The sequence below is a fragment of the Abrus precatorius genome, unplaced genomic scaffold (genome assembly GCF_003935025.1).
Source record: "Abrus precatorius isolate BTA unplaced genomic scaffold, Abrus_2018 Scaffold7, whole genome shotgun sequence".
NCBI classification, from domain to species: Eukaryota; Viridiplantae; Streptophyta; class Magnoliopsida; order Fabales; family Fabaceae; genus Abrus; species Abrus precatorius.
The window spans coordinates 101,517-119,157 of record NW_020874417.1 but is presented as its reverse complement, the minus strand read 5'-3'; the positions used below and the strand labels follow the sequence as shown (position 1 = coordinate 119,157).

Below are 17,641 nucleotides of genomic sequence, written 5' to 3'. Positions count from 1 at the left end.
AATCTAAAAACGAATTTATGCGTATAACCAAAAACATTTATAAAAGTCATCTAAGAACAAAGAATCAGCATATACTAAACTGAATTGCAATTAACTTGAGCGAAACCCTAGCACAGCGATTGAATCTGAAGGTTCCAAACTAGAAAGGCAAGGTAAAATCATTCAGTATAGAGCCGCTACAAATAACATAATATTGAACTGAGTGAGAACGCAATAGCCGAATCGAAGACATAAAAAACGCTAGGAAGCAGTAGGTTTGTGTAGTGATTGATTGAGTAGCAACTAGCATGAATACAATTAATCGCCAGAAACTCATAGAAAAGAAAAAGAACAAAAAAAAAAAGATCGAAGAAGACGACAAAGTTTAAAAATGTTTATACCGTTGGTGTTGCTTGTTTGTTCGAATGTCAAAACTGGGAAAGAAGGATCGGAGCACAGAAAAGAGCAATTCCGTAGAGGCAATCAGAATCAGATGCCCTATTATTTATTTGGATTTCAAAAGGAAACATCTCTGGTGGCGGATTTTGAAATGCGCGCGTTTTCTCGTAACGGACTGGAGTAGGGGTTTCATTTTTATTATTTTTTTTTAAAAGAAAAAGCATATTACAAGGTAAACGCAGAGATACTATAGGTTTGGGCCTTCTACCATCACGACCTGATCAGGTAATATATTGTTTTTAAAAATTATAGAAAAAAAGTTATTAATTTAGATAATAACTTATTTTAATTAAAAGGATATCATGTTATGTATATAAATAAAATAAAAGAAGAAACTTGAGTTATTTGAATAATAATTTCTTTTAGCCAAATGACATTGAGAATTTCGATTATGAGTTATTAATTTGATTTGGATTTACAAAAATAAATGAGACTAAAAAGATTTATTATATGTTATAAAATTAATGTAAAAGTCAAATAAAAGAAAAATAAAATTAGAGATATTTTTAAAATAAATGAGATAGCTTATTTATAAGTTTAAATTTATAATTTAAAAAATTTATTTTTTTAGAAGTGAATTAAATAAATAGTAACAGGTCCAGTTTGGGCAGACTTATAGATAAATTCTTGTAAAAATAAAAAAAATGAATAAAACTTCTTAAGTTAAATTTATCTTATACTTTATTTTTTAAAAGCTACTCTCATTTTACTTATCTAAAACTTAAAAAGATAAATTCTTTATATCTTACAGAAAAAAATTTAATTATTTTATATTATTTTATACAAGGACTTATCACAAGTATATCCAAACAGGTAATTTATACCCTTAGATGTCTATTATTTGAGAATAAGTTTCATAAAATCTTATTAGAAGAAAAATTCTACATGATAAAAATTTAGTGAAAGAACAAAAATACATTATCCTTTAATATGTTATTAGATACTGCCTCATTAAAAATATTGTCAAGAAAATCCAATAAGAAAAAATAATAGATAAGAAAAAAAGAGTACAAAATATATTTAATTCTCTCTTTCTTAAGAAGTAGTTGTTCAAAAGTTTTACTTAATAATAACTTTGTAAAAATATTTGCTAAATTCTCACATGAATGAGTTTATTAAATATTTGTATCGTCATTCTTTTGAAGATCATGAGTAAAAGAAAATTTTGTAGAAATATACTTTATTGTATCTCCTTTAATCAATTGAGTAATACATGCAATATTATTTTCACATATAATTTTTAGGGTAATTTTTTTCAAAGATAAACTACAAGTTCTTTGCACATGTCAAATTACACAGCTCAATTAGATGCATTTTTGACTTGCCTTAATGTTAAAATAATTTATGCATGATTAGATGGTGTAATCATTACAATTTATTTCATGGGTTTCCATAAAATGGTTGTATCACAACATATTTTTTTTATCTAAACCATTCAAGTCAGACTTAGATTCATTTAAGTAAAATAAACTCACATCCATCATACTTTAGGGTAGTGAAATATATATTTAACTCAATTTTAATTTCTTCTTTCAAGTTAAGAATTATATCTTGTTAATAAGTTAACAGTGAATGATATATTAGGTTATGTCTGACAAGTAAGAAGTATTAGTGCTCTAATTGCACTAAGATTAGGTACTTCAAGAGCAATTTTTTTTTTTATCATTTTCTTGAGATTTGAAATGATCTTTGTCTACATTTAATGATACACCTTTCTTGTAAACTTCTTAATACATAAAAATTTCATTTTTTACATATTCATATTATAATCCTGGACAAAACTTTGTTCTTCTAAAATCTTTCATCTTAATTTTTTTGAAGCAACTTATTATTTTTTAAATCTCTTTAGAAGTTTCAATGATATTTAAATCATCAACATAAACAATAATTTTGACAAACTATTGTCAAATCTTTGGTAAAAATACATGGACAAATGAGACCATTTTTATATCATTCATTTAACAAATATTCGTTAAGGCAATTATACCACATGCATCTAAATTGCTTTAATTCATAAAGTGATTTATTCAATTTAATTAAATAACCTTCTTTATAATTTGAATTTTATGCTTTCGACAAATTAAAATATTTAGGGAGTTTCGTATAAATGTCTATATTCCTGTTAAGAAAACATCAATCTTCAGAATATCCTTCTACTACGGGATAAGATGACGTCTTCCTTTTTATTATAAGTCTTTCCTTATCTGACGTAGGAGGTGTACATGCAAAAGGTACTCCAATGATGAAGTTAGGTAGTAAATACTATTTAATATTCAAAAGTCAACCCCTTACTTGTACCTCTTATTTTCTTTTTATAGACAATATTATGGGCTAATGGGCTTTGTGAATCAGCCTTGATTTTAGCCATGTAATTAAGTAAATAATGATTTAATTATTTATCTTAATTGATTTAATTATTCTTTAATCTGACTGATGGGGTAGTTATCTTGCTGAGATCGAAGGGATATTCAGATTTCTTCTTTTATCTTTAAAATCGACTAATATCCTATCTAGTACAGTCTACATCAAGTGAGTCATATAAATATGTTATAACAATATCCATTAAAGACAAATCAAGTCATTCATGTACTGCTAAACTAACTAAGTATCGAAACTTGCATCCACTATAGGTCAATATGTTTATTCAAAATTAATGTTAAGTCTTCACAAAAAATCTTGGATAATAAGTTGTGCTTTATATCTCACAATTTTACCTTTCTCATTTTGTTTCTACACAAAAACTCATTTGATCCAATTGGCTTTACATCTTTAGGTGTACCAACAATATGTCCAAAAACTTGACGTTTTGTAAGCGACTTTAATTTTGTCTCAATTGAATCTTTTCATTATTGCTAGTCACTTCAACTTAATTTTGTCTCAATTCTATATCAGTTATCATATCCAATACTATGTTAAATGAAAAAAAAAAATTATCAACATTGACTTCATTTTGATTTCATTATATTTTATTCATGATATGATTTATTGAGATTTTTTTATTTTCATGATTTTCAGATACTTGTGTTTCTTTAAAAATTGAAATATTAATTATGTCTGATTACTCTTTTAGAATCTTTACATTCTTGATTTGGTCACCTTGATTCTTAGCTCTATTTCATTTTTAGAGATTTTTATCTTTGGAAGCAAAACATTTACCATGCTTCATATGTGTTTCAAACTTTTTTGCAATAATAGATTGCCCAATTAAGACATTAATTTTGATTGGAGGCATTAACAAGTGAGACATATAATTTAGTCATCCTTTTGGATCCGTAAACACATTTAGTAGTTGATTGGCTAATATTTACAAATAAATTATTTTTTGAATATTTATTTCACATTGTTTTGTTGGAGGATCAATATGAGATAAAGATAATTTATTCTAACTTATCTCCTTTTCCTAATGCTTATTTTCTCTCCCCCCCTCCCCCTAAAGTAAGAAAAATTGATTCATTAAAATGGTAATAAGTAAATCGAGCAGTAAATAAATCCATTGTCATTGACTCAAGATATTTTATTATAGATGAAGATTCATAGCTAACATATATTCCTAATCTTCTTTAAGAACCCATCTTAGTGTATTGTGATAGAGCAATAGGAACATAAACTACATATTTGTAAATTCTTAGATGAAAAATATGAGGTTATTGATCAAAAGCTAATTGAAAGTTTTGATTTCATTAGTAATGATCTTACAATTAACTTTAGATGCTTGATTAATAATTCAACAAGTCTATTTTAAGTATGTATACTACATGATGCTCAATATCAATTCTAATATATGTACAATAATAATTAAAAGCTCAAGATGTAAATTTGTCAATATTATCAAAATATATTTTCTTAATTGGATAATAAAAAAATGAATTATTTGAGCAAGCAAGCTTTCTTGGAGTTCAAGTTGACTACAAATAAACATATAATCATTTAGTTGATACATCAATTAAAATTATAAAATATCTAAATAGTCCACATAATAGATGTATTGGTATACAAATATCACCTTGTATATACAAAAAAATGTTAGATTCATTTTCAATTTTAGCTAGTAATAGTTGAGTATAATTTTTCTCAAAATTATCAACACAAAAAATTATTAAATTGAAGAATTTTCTTATTTTTAATAAATACCGACATGAGTTTTCAATTTTTTTCATATCATAATTGATCCAAGATAGCCTAACCATTAATATTAAATAAAAAAATTTATTATGATTTGTAAACTTCTAAGTAAGATCCAATGAGATTGTCAATTTTTTTTATCTGAATTAATAAAAATAATTAATATCTAAGTGAATAGCATCCATATCATCATAATTAGAATAATCTAGAATCCTCATTTCATTTCATTTTAACTAGGGAATTTGAATTGGAAGAAGCGTTCCAACAATCATTTCTTCTCATACGATATCTAAGTTCATGGGCAGAACTACAACCTAAATTAGTTTCAATGTTTCTACAGTGTGATGGATCTGAAACTAGAAATCAAAGACAAGGAGGACCTCGTAATTAATCTAATGAACTAAACCTATAAATCCTATAATCAAATCTCACTAAAATAGGAGTACAATACAATACATAATGTATAACTAATGCCTGATGACTCCAGCGAACACTAAATTATTGTCCTCTGGACTTCTTGATTTAGCAATCAGATATTGCTCCTTCGGCAGATATGTACCATATTTGTGTCCCATGTCAGAGCCAGCCTCTCGTAACATACGAACAGGATAGAAAGACAATGACTAAAGGATGCGTCGTTTGCACATGAGCCAGAAGTTTGCAAAGTAGCATATGACGGCGACATTTTAGGGCATTGGGCGGGCAAGGGACAAGGGGTAGCGGGCGGAGAGGGTATTGCTGAACAACCTGTAACAGGAACCGCTAACTGTACATCGACATATAATTATAAGCATTGTTATATTATTTATCAATTCTAAGATTGTTACATAGATGACCAAGCTCCGGTCTTGCACCCATCCATGCAGCAAATTTCATATTGGCTGGAGAGGTGGAGTAAAGATAAGATCTGAACGTGATAAGGAAAAAGTATCGCCTGCAAATGATGGGGGGAAACATAAACCACAACAAATTATATGACCTACATCAACATCCAACAAATATAAAAGTCACCATTCACCAGCTTGGGTTAATGAAAATATACATAGGGTTGAATGAAACTTAAAAAGTTTCATACATTAATTTCTTACAAAACCCATTACTGGATTGAACTTTACATCATGTACATCATGCTCAACAATAACTGTTTTTCATGCACCAGTTAACAAACGACATAATCAAGCATTGTTTTCTATTATATTAAAATGTACAACATTTATAGGCTTAAAAATGTTTTTTATACTTAGAATTTTACCAATTTTCAGTTTTAGTTTATCTAAATTTTCTACGGTTTTAGTCCTTGATTTCTCCAAAGTCACCATTTTTGGTCCCTAATGGATGATTATGTAATGATGACGTGACCAACAGAAAGGTTACCTCATAATTGATTATTTAGGCAGCCATGTCAATGAGAGCAACAAAAACACCTAAGTTGCATAAACATATAGACCAAAACTACAAAAAAATTTTAGACAGATGAAAATAAAAAATTAGTGAAGGACTAAAAACATATTTAGGCCATTAATATATATTATACTTTTTATAGAAACTAAGGTATTAGTCATATGATCATATCCTTATTATTGTTCAAACTTTCTAAAACTTGGCATGCAAGATCTATGTAATAACTTTATTATATATGTATTGGCCAAAATCATTTCTGTTGAGTTATTGAATGGTGTATCTGCAGCAAAAGTAACACTATTGTTGAATAATGTCTGTCGAAAGTGAAGTGAGAGAAGTAAATTTGAACTGTGGATGAGGTAGATAAGTTTACCTCAAAGCCTTGATACCCATATCCATAAGATATGCACGTTCCTCGTCATCACCGTCCGTGAACTTTTCAAATTTTTTATAATAATAAAGAATATCATCTCGTAGATGCCCTGCACCTGCACATCTATTGAACAAAGACAAAAAATTTAGTTGCTCATATAAAAACAAATAACTTAAGATATGTTTCTGAATCAAATTTCCCTGAGTAAAATGATGCAAAATCCACTATCTTTATGACATGCTGAAACTAAAAGTAATTGCTGAGGTAAATTTAAATTAGGTCAGAAAGAACATAATTGCTGTATCCACTTTGACAATGAAAATGTTTTCAATAGGTATCATATCATATAGTTAGTAAAGCTTGTGATCAAAGTTTAGGTTATAACCTTTCAATAACAATGTCAACATCTGCTTTGCTTTGGGGACCATATATGAGGACTCTTGTAAGGCTCAAAATGTCACGATAGTCACCCATCTTGAGTGCAGCTTCATTAGAAGCTCGAGATGGCAGGTTCTCTTCAGTTGCTGCATACTGGTGAGGGCCAAACAATGGCTGTGGTACTTTGGATACAAAGTTTTCCTCTGCGCCTAGTCTAATACAGATAATGGCCATTGCATATGCAACTCCACCAAAACCTGTGTGTGATACAAAAAGGTAACTCTCTGCAGAGCTACAAAAAACAAGAGTTTAGAAGTATATTATCAAATCTAAACTAGGAATTACTTCAACAGATTAACATATTGAGTACACTGTTTCTGAACAGTATGCAGACAGATGCCCACAGAGCATACTAAGAACAATACCACTATTGTCTCTACAGCCTGTAACCCATCCATATAGAATCATAGATTATTGATAATAAAAATCATTACAAGAATCCAGTGATTGCATTTTGGAAAGAAAGAAAGCCCCTAAATTATTAACAACCATGGGTTGGTTAATGTATCTAATGCACACAGTCAGCAAGTAGCAAACTTTATGAAACACATACTATGCCTAGTAGGAATACAGAATACTTACTCATCATTACAATACTGTATTGCATCAATGTCAGAGGCCAAAGCATCTCTCTCCTTTGTTAATGGTATCCTGCGATAGACAACATCGTATCCCTCATCTTTTAGGGCAGAATAAACTTCTGCAGGTGTTTTCACATCATCTGCCAAAATGTTTTCCCAGTATCCAATCACACCAGACTGATTTGTTGAAGGGTTATATTCTTCACGGTGAAACAGCATCAGTCCACCAGACTGTCTAATCTCAGCGATTATATCTTCTTTCAATCGCGCTTCCATGTGTTCCACCTGCATTGCAGTTACCATGAGTTGTGCAACAGTTTGTATTTTGAGATATGATACAATAGACACTATTATACAAGATCACTGACCACAGGACCAGTGATTCCCACATGCTTGAGTGTATCAACAGGTTTGTTCAACTCCCTCAGGACAAAAGGTGTGCCTTTTACATAAACAACTGCTTCCTCTCTCAGATCAGTCAGTATCACTTTTCGAGCAGCTGAGGCTTTTGGTTTAGGCATAGCGCCCAAGTATGCTAGCATCTCCTTCGCACCAGAGATGGTTGGAGTAGCCATGCTATACACAGGGTATTCATCAACCTTTGAAACGAGAAAAAAGTTCTAGACATCATATTTCAAAAAGTCACCATACTATATTATATTTCTGATTGATTATACTTTTCACATATTGCCAGGAAGAAAAATAAGAAGCATGTGCAAAAGACTGATAATTAAGTTAATTCAAAACACAGATGGTTTATCTGGCAAGTTTCAGTTTTCAAAACAATGGTATCAGCTTTTGTACACAGAAACCCTTATGCATTGCTCTTCTGAATCCAATTTCTTTTGTTGCTTAATGGTAAAGTTACTGCACACGTCAAAAAAAGAGCTATGAAGAGAAAATCTACAAGCCTACGCATCGATTTAGTAACATTAAAATATAATAAATTAATAAAATGATGAAAAGATTTGGTACTTTATAATCCCAAAGAATACTCGATACCACAACAGCTTCTAACAAATCCAATAAGAAAATGAAAGTGGAATATGAACTTATCCATGATAGCAAACATCAGAATAAAATATTAAGTTGCAGCTACGACTATTCAATAAATAAACTTACACCAAAACACATTAAACTGTTAAAGATGCTAATTCTACCTACAATTGGATGATCCTGTAGGTCTCCACTGGATGTGTAGCCTTACCCTCTGGATCACAAATTTGATGATAGTTAGTTTCTTTAGCAGTGCTCACATATATAAGATTACCTTGTAAACATGGGGTGCACCATGTATTTCTATGTGGCTGGAAGTTCTCTGACCAGGAAAGAAATACATTTTCAGTATGGAGCCTTTTCCCAGAACAGAACCACTCCGGGCCTTGACGAAAGCCTCCATTACTGCATCTCCATGCTGAGACTCTTCGGGTGCTCTCAACTCTTCCTACAATTAAAAATGACTAGAGGCTAAATATTACTTCAATCCTTAGGGGGACGGGGAAAATAATTTTAAGTAGAAAAATATTTACAGGGACAGTGAAAAATCGCCCTGGTCTCAGTCTGATGCTCCATTTCATAGCTTGCACCTCAGGCTTCTCATGCATCCAATTCTTAAATGTCATTTTTGATTCTCCTTGTGCACAAAACCCATCAAACGCTTCACTTCCAAGATATGCTGCAAAAGCAATAAGACGGAAGTACCGTTCTAAGTACTCAGCACCACGATTTAATGCCACCCTCCTTACCCTAGGCTCAATATGCTGTTGATTGAATACTTTTCTATACTCCAAAACAGCTTGGCGAATGTTTTGAAGTGCAGAACATCTATCAATAATAGCATCTAAGGCCTCCCGGCACTCCACCCCATTGTCAAAGAATGCTGTTATCTTCCATAACAACAGGATGTCATTTATACCAAAAACATGATTTTGTTTCTCATCTGTCTTTACTTGCAAAGTACTGTGCGTTAATGCAGCAACATAATCCCCAACTTCATCTCCACTTGAGGAACCACCATCCACTTCTGCACGGGTCACATAATCTCTCAGTATTTTAATAGGCCTCCCATAATCAATTCGAAGTTTCACAAGGCAAGCTATGACAGTACCAGTGGTTGTCCTGCCCCTACCCATCTGAAATATGAATTGGATATTGGAAGTAAGAGATGAAAAGGGAAAATAGTAGTCAAGAGAAGAACTGATAGACAGAAATATAGAATAAAGATGTCAACAAAGAATGCAGCAGAAGAAATAAAGGATTAAGAAACTACCTGACAATTGAAAACAAAAGCAGTGTCCTTAGAAGCAGAAGCAATATTAAAAGCCATTATGTCAAAGTCAGAACTTTTAGGAGCTTTTCCATCTGTGATGGGAACACGTGCATACTTAATGGGAAATCCTTCAGCTTCCAAGCTTTTAAAAACTTCAAGTGGGGTTTGAATCATGTCAGAGGTGACATGCTCCCAAGCATCATATATATGCCCATCATCTGTTTCATGAATAACCATTATTGCACTGCCATATTGTTCAGCTTCCCGTAGGATATCTTCTTTTAATCTTCCTTCCATTTTCTCCACCCTTTCCCGGCCAATTCCCTGAAAGCACAAATTACAATATGTCAATATCCAATTCACACAATTTGGGACAGAATTTCCAACCTGCCATGAAATTCAAAGAGGCATCAAATGGAATCAGAATTTCTTCCATTTAACAACCTAACCTCCTCAGCTCCCAACAAACTCACTTGTAACTTACTAACCCATTACCCCTGCTGCTTATTCCTTTTGGAATATACCCTCCACACTGTATTCTCCCTATTATGTATAGGCCCATGCATAAAATTATGACATCCTTGAAATACCAAAAGAAAATTTGGAAAGCCAATTGTGGTATATGATCTAGTGGATATGAAAGGCTCACTTTTCCAAACTCAACATTTAGTTTGCTTTACCCCTATCTTAACCTAAAAGTTTATTGAAGAAGTATGCCAAAGATTCAACGTAATTTTTACCGTGTATTCCAGCATGTTTTTGTATGGTCTTTCAACTTCACGAAGAACAAAGGGTTTGCCATTGATATAAATAACAGGCTCTTCTCTCATATTATGCCAAAGTACCAGGCGTCCACCCTTGGAGCTTCCAATCCTATGAATGACAGATCGAATACCATCAATAGTTGGATTTGCCACCCCATAAACTGGAAAGCCAGGAACTTCTCTGAAATTAGGTGCCCCCTCCACTCTCTCAGGTAATTCTGGAAGTTGACATCCAGGACAATGATCACTTTTCAGAACAGTTTGACTGCCAAGAACCTCGCCATTTCTTAAGGCAGCAACAACACCCATCTCAGAAGGACGGCCATCAGTAGATTCAGCTATTTTCTTTAGAGATGGTTTCAAAGTGGAATATCCAAGTGCACCCATTGGATCTCTCCTCAGCAACCTGCAATGCAGATATTTGGCATAGGAAGTAAATGATGCATGCCAAACGTTAACAATAACAACCATAAGATCAACAAGTTAATAACTATAATTACAATAAAAAACCCAATTGGTAAACAGCTGTCAAATTTATGGAGGGAAATCTTATTTAAGAAAGGAATGACAAGGGTGAACAATAGATTAGCAAAAGACCGTACTGCAAAAACACTATACCTAGGAGTTTTCAGTGAATATTGTTCACATATTACATCAACTAGGGACATGACCAAAATACACCCTATAATAACTGGGCAATCCTTCCTCCTTTAGCTTTTATTTAGGTTAAATTTGTTCTCAATTCTAATATGGCATCAAACCTGTCAAGTCCTAATCCTGAGCCACTAGCAAATTTTTAATTTTGCAAACTTCATGTTCCAAATGTTCAATCCTAGGCATAAAAGGGTGTGTTATGATCCTATATTGGCTAAGGTTATGATAAAAACACCCTTTATTATAACAGACAGCTCTTGAACTAACTTTTAGGATTGAGTCAACGCCAGCATATTCTTGACTCTAATAAATATTAACCAAGGAAATTTCTAAACTTTAAGCATAGTGGATGTCTCATAGGGAGTCAAACCCCTCTCGCTTCTCTCTTGATAACCAATGTTGAGCTACACTAAGAACAAGAAAAGATAGTGATATAGATTGGATATTTAATTACTTTGTTAATTAGAGATTTCATTTTGTCATTATTTTTTAATTTGGAAACTCTGACTATTTAGCGATTTTATTTCATTTTTAGATTTTAATTTGATTGGGCTTTTCTACTTTGAGTCCATCTTGGGATTGGAGTTTATTTGACCTATTATAAGCTCTCTTTGTAAACAGTTGACAAGCTTTTGAATGATAATTAACTTCTATTCCTATTTTATGTGAATCAGAGAATATTCATCCTACGGGAGTGCAAGTTTATTTAGGAGAATACTCTGCCAAAGGAAGTACCTCTATAGTTACACTTCAACATCAAATAGCCAACTCCTTTTTAGGTAAAAAATAAAAGGTACTATGGAATCATAGCATAATGTCCCAATAGATAAAAATTTCAGCCCATGGCCTGTTTCTTTGGAGACAACTTTGGAAACCCTAATGAATATCTTTACGCACATAAAGAAGCTTTTCAACTTACCCATGCATCATCACAATTCAATAGAGACCTTCATTATCACAAGTTAATGGCAACTAAGAATCACATTTTCACATGCATAATCCTTGATGGTAAGACTCAAATTACTCAATTAATTAACTATACTTCCAAGCATAAAAGGCAATATTAAGATAAAGGATTTCTTTAATGCCAGTGCCAATGTGTAGGGACAACTAGGACCTCAGACTGAATAAATTAAAATTTAATGTCTCAAGTAGAAACAAGCTTAGTTGCATTAATGCAGTTCAATTTTTCAATGTTAGGTATATTTGGCCTGAAACAGTTAAATAGTCACAATCAGTTTGATACTTTGATTCAATAGATATGAATCCATAGACCTAATGAAAGGAAATTAACAAAACTAAGAATTCAGATAATTATTGGGGAAAAGAAAATAACCTGCGAATAATGCTGTAGAGCTCTGGCCTAGCTCTCATCCAGTCAGCAAAACTACTATGACCAGAAGAACTAGAACGGAGTGCAGCCATTTCTGAATGTATGTATACAGCAAAACATATTAAAAAGTAGTATCTCTCTAAATACTCCACAAAAAAAGAGAGTGAAGCCTCCCTTTTCATCTCATCTGGTTGTCGCAGAATGCTATTACGATAGGTGGCAATTGCTTCACGCAAGTTCTGAAATAAATGCAAAACAAGGATTAAATGAGGCAATTGGAGAAGATATGCAAAAAGCCAACCTCCAGGTACAATGAAAAGAAATTTGCAACATCTAACAATGTAAACAACCAAATTAGGAATTTTTTTCCCCTGTCCTCACGAGGTTTCCTCACACCCTATGGGTGTGAAATTAATCCTTGCTCAGGGTACTAAGACTTCCCTCATTACAAGTGCTTCCTCAAGGGCTTGAAACAGGTACCTGCATTGAGGCACATTTGTCAATGACTTTGTCCACTTGTCTTTTCCCCTCAACACCACCCTAGAAGCAAGTAAATTAGTTAGGACAAATAGAACATATTTTGTATTGACTAAAAGAAATATTGTAGTTGATGCCAATACCTCTAACACCCGCATCAAGCTTCTTATGACTGTATATTCTCCCCTTCGAATTGCCTCCTCTGAGTTAGGCATATGATCAGCAACATTAGTCAAGCATTGAGAAACTCTACCAACTGAATTGTTTCTTGGAATCCCTATCACATATTTAGAAAAATTAAACATCTTGTTAATGGCCATTGATTCGAATGGTAATCCTATGATCTAACTAAATGACAAAGGATTGAGAATAAGTTGATAGAAATTACCAAAGAAATACAATAACCATAAGTATAGGTTCAATAATCTTTCTAAGTAAACAGGTAGCATTTGGCACACAAAAAGAAGGGAATCGAATGTAACAAAGTGGAATGGGACATCTCTTACATATTGTGTTTGGAAATTATAGAACACACAAGGAACATGTGTACTGTTTTGTATTTGTCACTTGTTGAAGTGAACATTATACTTTCTTCAATTACACATATAACCCAGCTACATTCTTAAAGTTTTTGGTTGTTCCAACACCCACTGATTCCCACTGCCCCTAGATGTATATTATTAGTCTATTAGGGCCCATTTGAAAAAAGTAATTTATATTTAGAGATTTTATGAAAAGTAGAAGCTATATTTTGTTTGGTCTGATTTACGTAAAGGACATATTTATTTTAAAAGGTAATATGAATGAACATTCACCTTTTAGAAAAGACCTAAAAAGCTGTATTTCCTGAATATGACTTTTTACAAAAATTAGTGAAGGAGTCGGCTGCTCTTTCAACAAACTCATAACTTATTTCCTGAATATGAATGAAAATTCAACCTTTAGAAAAGACCTAAAAAGCTGTATTTCCTGAATATGACTATTTACAAAAATTAGTAAAGTAGTCAGCGACTCTTCCAGCAAACTCATAACTTATTTCACAACCAAGGTAGACACTACCAAGTACAGAAAGGATGTGCTTGCTCCCTAATGTTTCCTTTACAACCAAAAATTGCCACAGAAACGAAAAAATCTATAGACATTTTATTTTGACCAAATACTAGAATGCTTATTCATATGCTGCAGTAGTGGTGCAGCAAAGCACTGCATCTAACAAGAAAAAATCATTTTTCACTAAATAAAAATAAAAATCTTAACATAACATCAGATGCTGAATATGCAAGAAATCATTTGCTTGACTTCAAATTTGTGGATTGAACAATAACATAAAAGAAATTAAATGAACAATAAAATAAAGGAAGATGATATGAGAAAATTTCAAAAGAACATGAAGGTACCAGAAGCTCCAATTCGGTTGAGGTAAACCAAAGTTGCAATGACCATTCCGGTCGTAGTTCGTCCACGCCCCATTTGACAATTAAAAATTATCTCTGTATTTACATCAGCTTGCGAAATTTTATCAACCTAAAACCAAGATGAAGATATCTAAGATAAATGAAGCCATTGACGGGGTAAAGGAAACTAAATATGAGATTTTGTTCTATGTTAGCAGTTGCTGTAACTGTACCAAAATGAAATATATTAATATTTTAGCATTGTTTATCAGAAAGTCATTGACAAGACAATAAAGAAGGATACTGCACCATCCAACCCCTTGATTGGAACAAGAGAATATATGATTAGATAATCGCATCAAAATTGGTAGAGAATAACAAGTTGGATGAAACTAGAATCAAGCATAATTGTCAGGCAAACGAAACTTGTTCAGAAGCTTTTATTCAAAGAAATATTTAATACACAAGAACTGACCAAAATATCAAAATCCAGTTCCTTTGGGGATTTTTCATCAGTTATAGGAACACGCTCATAATCAACAAGGTATCCCTCCATTTGCAATTCTTGGTACACCTACAGCCAAAAAAACAACTTTGACACAATTTGTCCAGTAAATTGATTGAGCAGCATCAAATCCCACTCTGCACAAGTTTAACCCTTACCTCTAGTGGTGTCTTCACAGAATTATATGACACTGATTCCCATTGGTCCACCATCTGACCATCTGGCAGTTCATCAGTCACAAGGATTTTATTTCCATATCTGTTATGCAAAATTTGAAATTAAGATTGGTTGTCAAAGAATGCAGAATTAGATAATAGTTATGACATTTATGCCATGAATTATGCAGGGCAGACTAGAGATAAATATTGAAATGACCTTGCAGCTTCCATCAAAATGTCTTCTTTCAAACGAGCTTCCATTTGTTCAACTCTTTCCCTATTAATTCCCTAATTAAGTACAAAACGCCAAAACAATTAAAATCCAAAGGGATTTCAGTTTAAACATTAATGAATTGAGCTCAATTCAAACCTAACAAGTAAATCCCAAAGTGATAAATTAGGTTGACAAGCAGCTTAGAACCAAACCAAGACATAATACCCTCATGAATATAGACCACAAAGAGAAAATAATACACGAAACAGAAGCAATAAGAATTTCACAATAATATACCGTATATTCGAGGTTAGAAAACGGTCTCTCCACGTCACGCAAAACAAAGGGGCGTCCATTAATGTACACAACCTGATTTCAAGAAAGGAAGAACATGAAAATCAAGGAGAAATGTTCTCAAGAACTTCCCCGAAACATCAATCATCACATTCAGAGCAAGAACAAAAGTTCAACAACTATCAGCCAAAGAATCCCTTGGCCACAAATATATTAATAATCAACTTTAAAAACACCAACTAATCCTAGACAGCGCTCCTCAGAACTCCATAAATGTAAGCAAAAAGCACATGCAATTGTTTTTTCGTATTGCATACATATAAATGCTAAGATTAAAACCAAAGAATAGCCGAGCAAACATGAAATAGAGAATATAGAATCATTATTCATTCGCAACATGCGAGTATATATATATATACATATATGTATGTATGTATGTATGTATGTACGAATACCGGTTCTTCGCGAAGGTTAATCCAAAGAACTTGCGGTCTCTTTCCTTGAGCTTGAGCACCAATGTGCTTGAGAACATTACGGATTCCATCGTTGGTTGGGATGGCAACACCGTGAACGTGTAACGATTCGGCCTAGAAGGGAGCAAGAACAAGAGTTGTGTTATGGTGAATTGAAAAGGAAAAAGCAACAGAAAGAGAAGAATTGGAATCGGAGTAGAGAGAAAGGACCTGACGGTAATTGGGAGCTCCTTCGATGTGAGGATGCAAGCGCTTGTTCTGGCAACCAGGGAAATGGTCGCTCTTAAGAATAGTTTTCTTCCCCAACACCGATCCTCCTCTCCACTTCATCACCTGCTCTGGCTCTTTCGGTATCGACATCTTCTTCAACTTCCACGCCTCTACCTCTAACTCACTTTATTCTTGCCCCAAACAAAGATAACTGTCATCAACTCGTTATTCAATCCCTTCATCGAGCCCGATTTCGTTTTCTTATCCTTCTCCCGCAATTTTCCATTTCGCAACCAATTTTCTTTCGACTTTTTCTCTGCAGTTTCCGATTATTCCTTTTCCTTAAACTGCTATTATTATTTTCGTTTCCATCGGCTCTTCCTCGCGTCCAAAATTAAAACATATACCTTACGAGGTCCTGAGGTGTGATGCTTTTCTAGTTTTAATTGTTAAATAATTGATTAAAAAATTATTTGATATAATACGCCAAATGTTCTTCAATGACTGCATTTATTATCCTTTTTACATGGAACAAATTTTTTTAATACGTGGAATAGTACATACGACAATATTATGTAGGTTAAAAAATTATCATTTTTTTTATGTGTATTGAGACGAAAAAATCATATAATACATTTTACAAAGTATTATAAAAATTACCATTATATTGATATTTCTTTTAGTTTAATGTAATAATCACTTTAACAATTTTTTAAAAATCATAATCACTTTACAACTTTCATTCAAATTTTTTTTTTCAATTTTACTTTTAGATAATTGTTATGAAAAGAGAAATTAAAGCGAAAAATTAAAAATAAAAATTATAATGAAAATTCTATAATTTTTTAAAAAACAAATTTACTAAATTTATTTTTTATTTATAGTTTTAATGTAATATTATTTAAAAAATTGAGTATTATAATTTTTAATAAAAAATATTATCTATTAATTTGATATCGTATATTTAAAAATACACAATTAAAAAATATTGTTAAATATTTTTAACAGAACAATATCTTTGAACTTTAATTTTTATTTATTTTGGTGAAAAACATTATGTATAAATGAAAAAGTGTAAAAACAACTATGTATTTAAATGTTTTCTTTTATATAAATAAAAAATAATATTTTTTTAAATTCATAATAAAATTTTCTCCAACAAACTCATTAAATTTTATATGAAAAAAGTTGTGATATTTTTTTATACTTTTATTAAATTTTTTTTAAAAATAATATAAAAATAATAAATATATAATTTAAAAATATTATATTATGAATTTTAATTTTTATTATAAAATATTTTTATACTAATTATTCTTTTTACTATTTATTTATTTATTTAAATAAATAAAAAATTTATCCATTCAAATAATATATTATTTATTTTATTTTTCATTTTATTCATTCTCATTATATTCTTTTTTATTATTATTTTTTCGTCCAAACATAACTGATGGTTTTATCAGCTAAAAAATATAAAATATAAAAGTAAGTTTATATATATATATATATATATATATATATATATATATATACACGCATA

At 31.6% G+C, this 17,641-nt stretch overlaps 1 protein-coding gene across 5 annotated transcripts; it reads right to left on the bottom strand.

Moving 5' to 3' along the window:
* Positions 1–3,157: 3,157 nt before the first annotated feature.
* Positions 3,158–16,487, bottom strand: LOC113872395 (paladin-like). 5 transcript variants are annotated; one of them, XR_003505869.1, is made up of 20 exons: positions 16,099–16,487; positions 15,871–16,002; positions 15,419–15,490; positions 15,125–15,195; positions 14,908–15,007; positions 14,720–14,818; positions 14,248–14,374; positions 12,994–13,127; positions 12,854–12,913; positions 12,377–12,612; positions 10,363–10,792; positions 9,623–9,946; positions 8,883–9,485; positions 8,624–8,797; positions 7,722–7,952; positions 7,355–7,638; positions 6,720–7,004; positions 6,335–6,457; positions 5,206–5,494; positions 3,158–3,168 (listed from the first exon to the last, which is right to left on the bottom strand). XR_003505869.1 is itself a non-coding variant. In XM_027509918.1 (19 exons), the coding sequence occupies exons 1-19, from the start codon at positions 16,246–16,248 to the stop codon at positions 5,362–5,364; spliced, it is 3,768 nt and encodes a 1,255-aa protein (XP_027365719.1). In that variant the 5' UTR covers positions 16,249–16,487; the 3' UTR covers positions 4,759–5,361. The 5 variants fall into 5 exon arrangements, 4 of the variants coding, with proteins under 4 accessions (XP_027365719.1, XP_027365720.1, XP_027365722.1 ...); XM_027509918.1 differs by lacking the exon at positions 3,158–3,168 and having other exon boundaries at positions 4,759–5,494; XM_027509919.1 differs by lacking the exon at positions 3,158–3,168 and having other exon boundaries at positions 4,759–5,494; positions 10,363–10,783.
* Positions 16,488–17,641: the final 1,154 nt, after the last annotated feature.

Bases quoted from the DNA above. Each gene is read 5' to 3' on its own strand.
- LOC113872395 (XM_027509918.1), bottom strand. From the start codon at position 16,248: ATGTCGATACCGAAAGAGCCAGAGCAGGTGATGAAGTGGAGAGGAGGA. The intron at 7,953-8,623 runs GTAATCTTATAT...CTCGTTTCAAAG, and splicing joins GTGCACCCCATGTTTACAAG to GTTGATGAATACCCTGTGTA. The intron at 6,458-6,719 runs GTTATAACCTAA...TTTGTTCAATAG, and splicing joins GTTGACATTGTTATTGAAAG to ATGTGCAGGTGCAGGGCATC.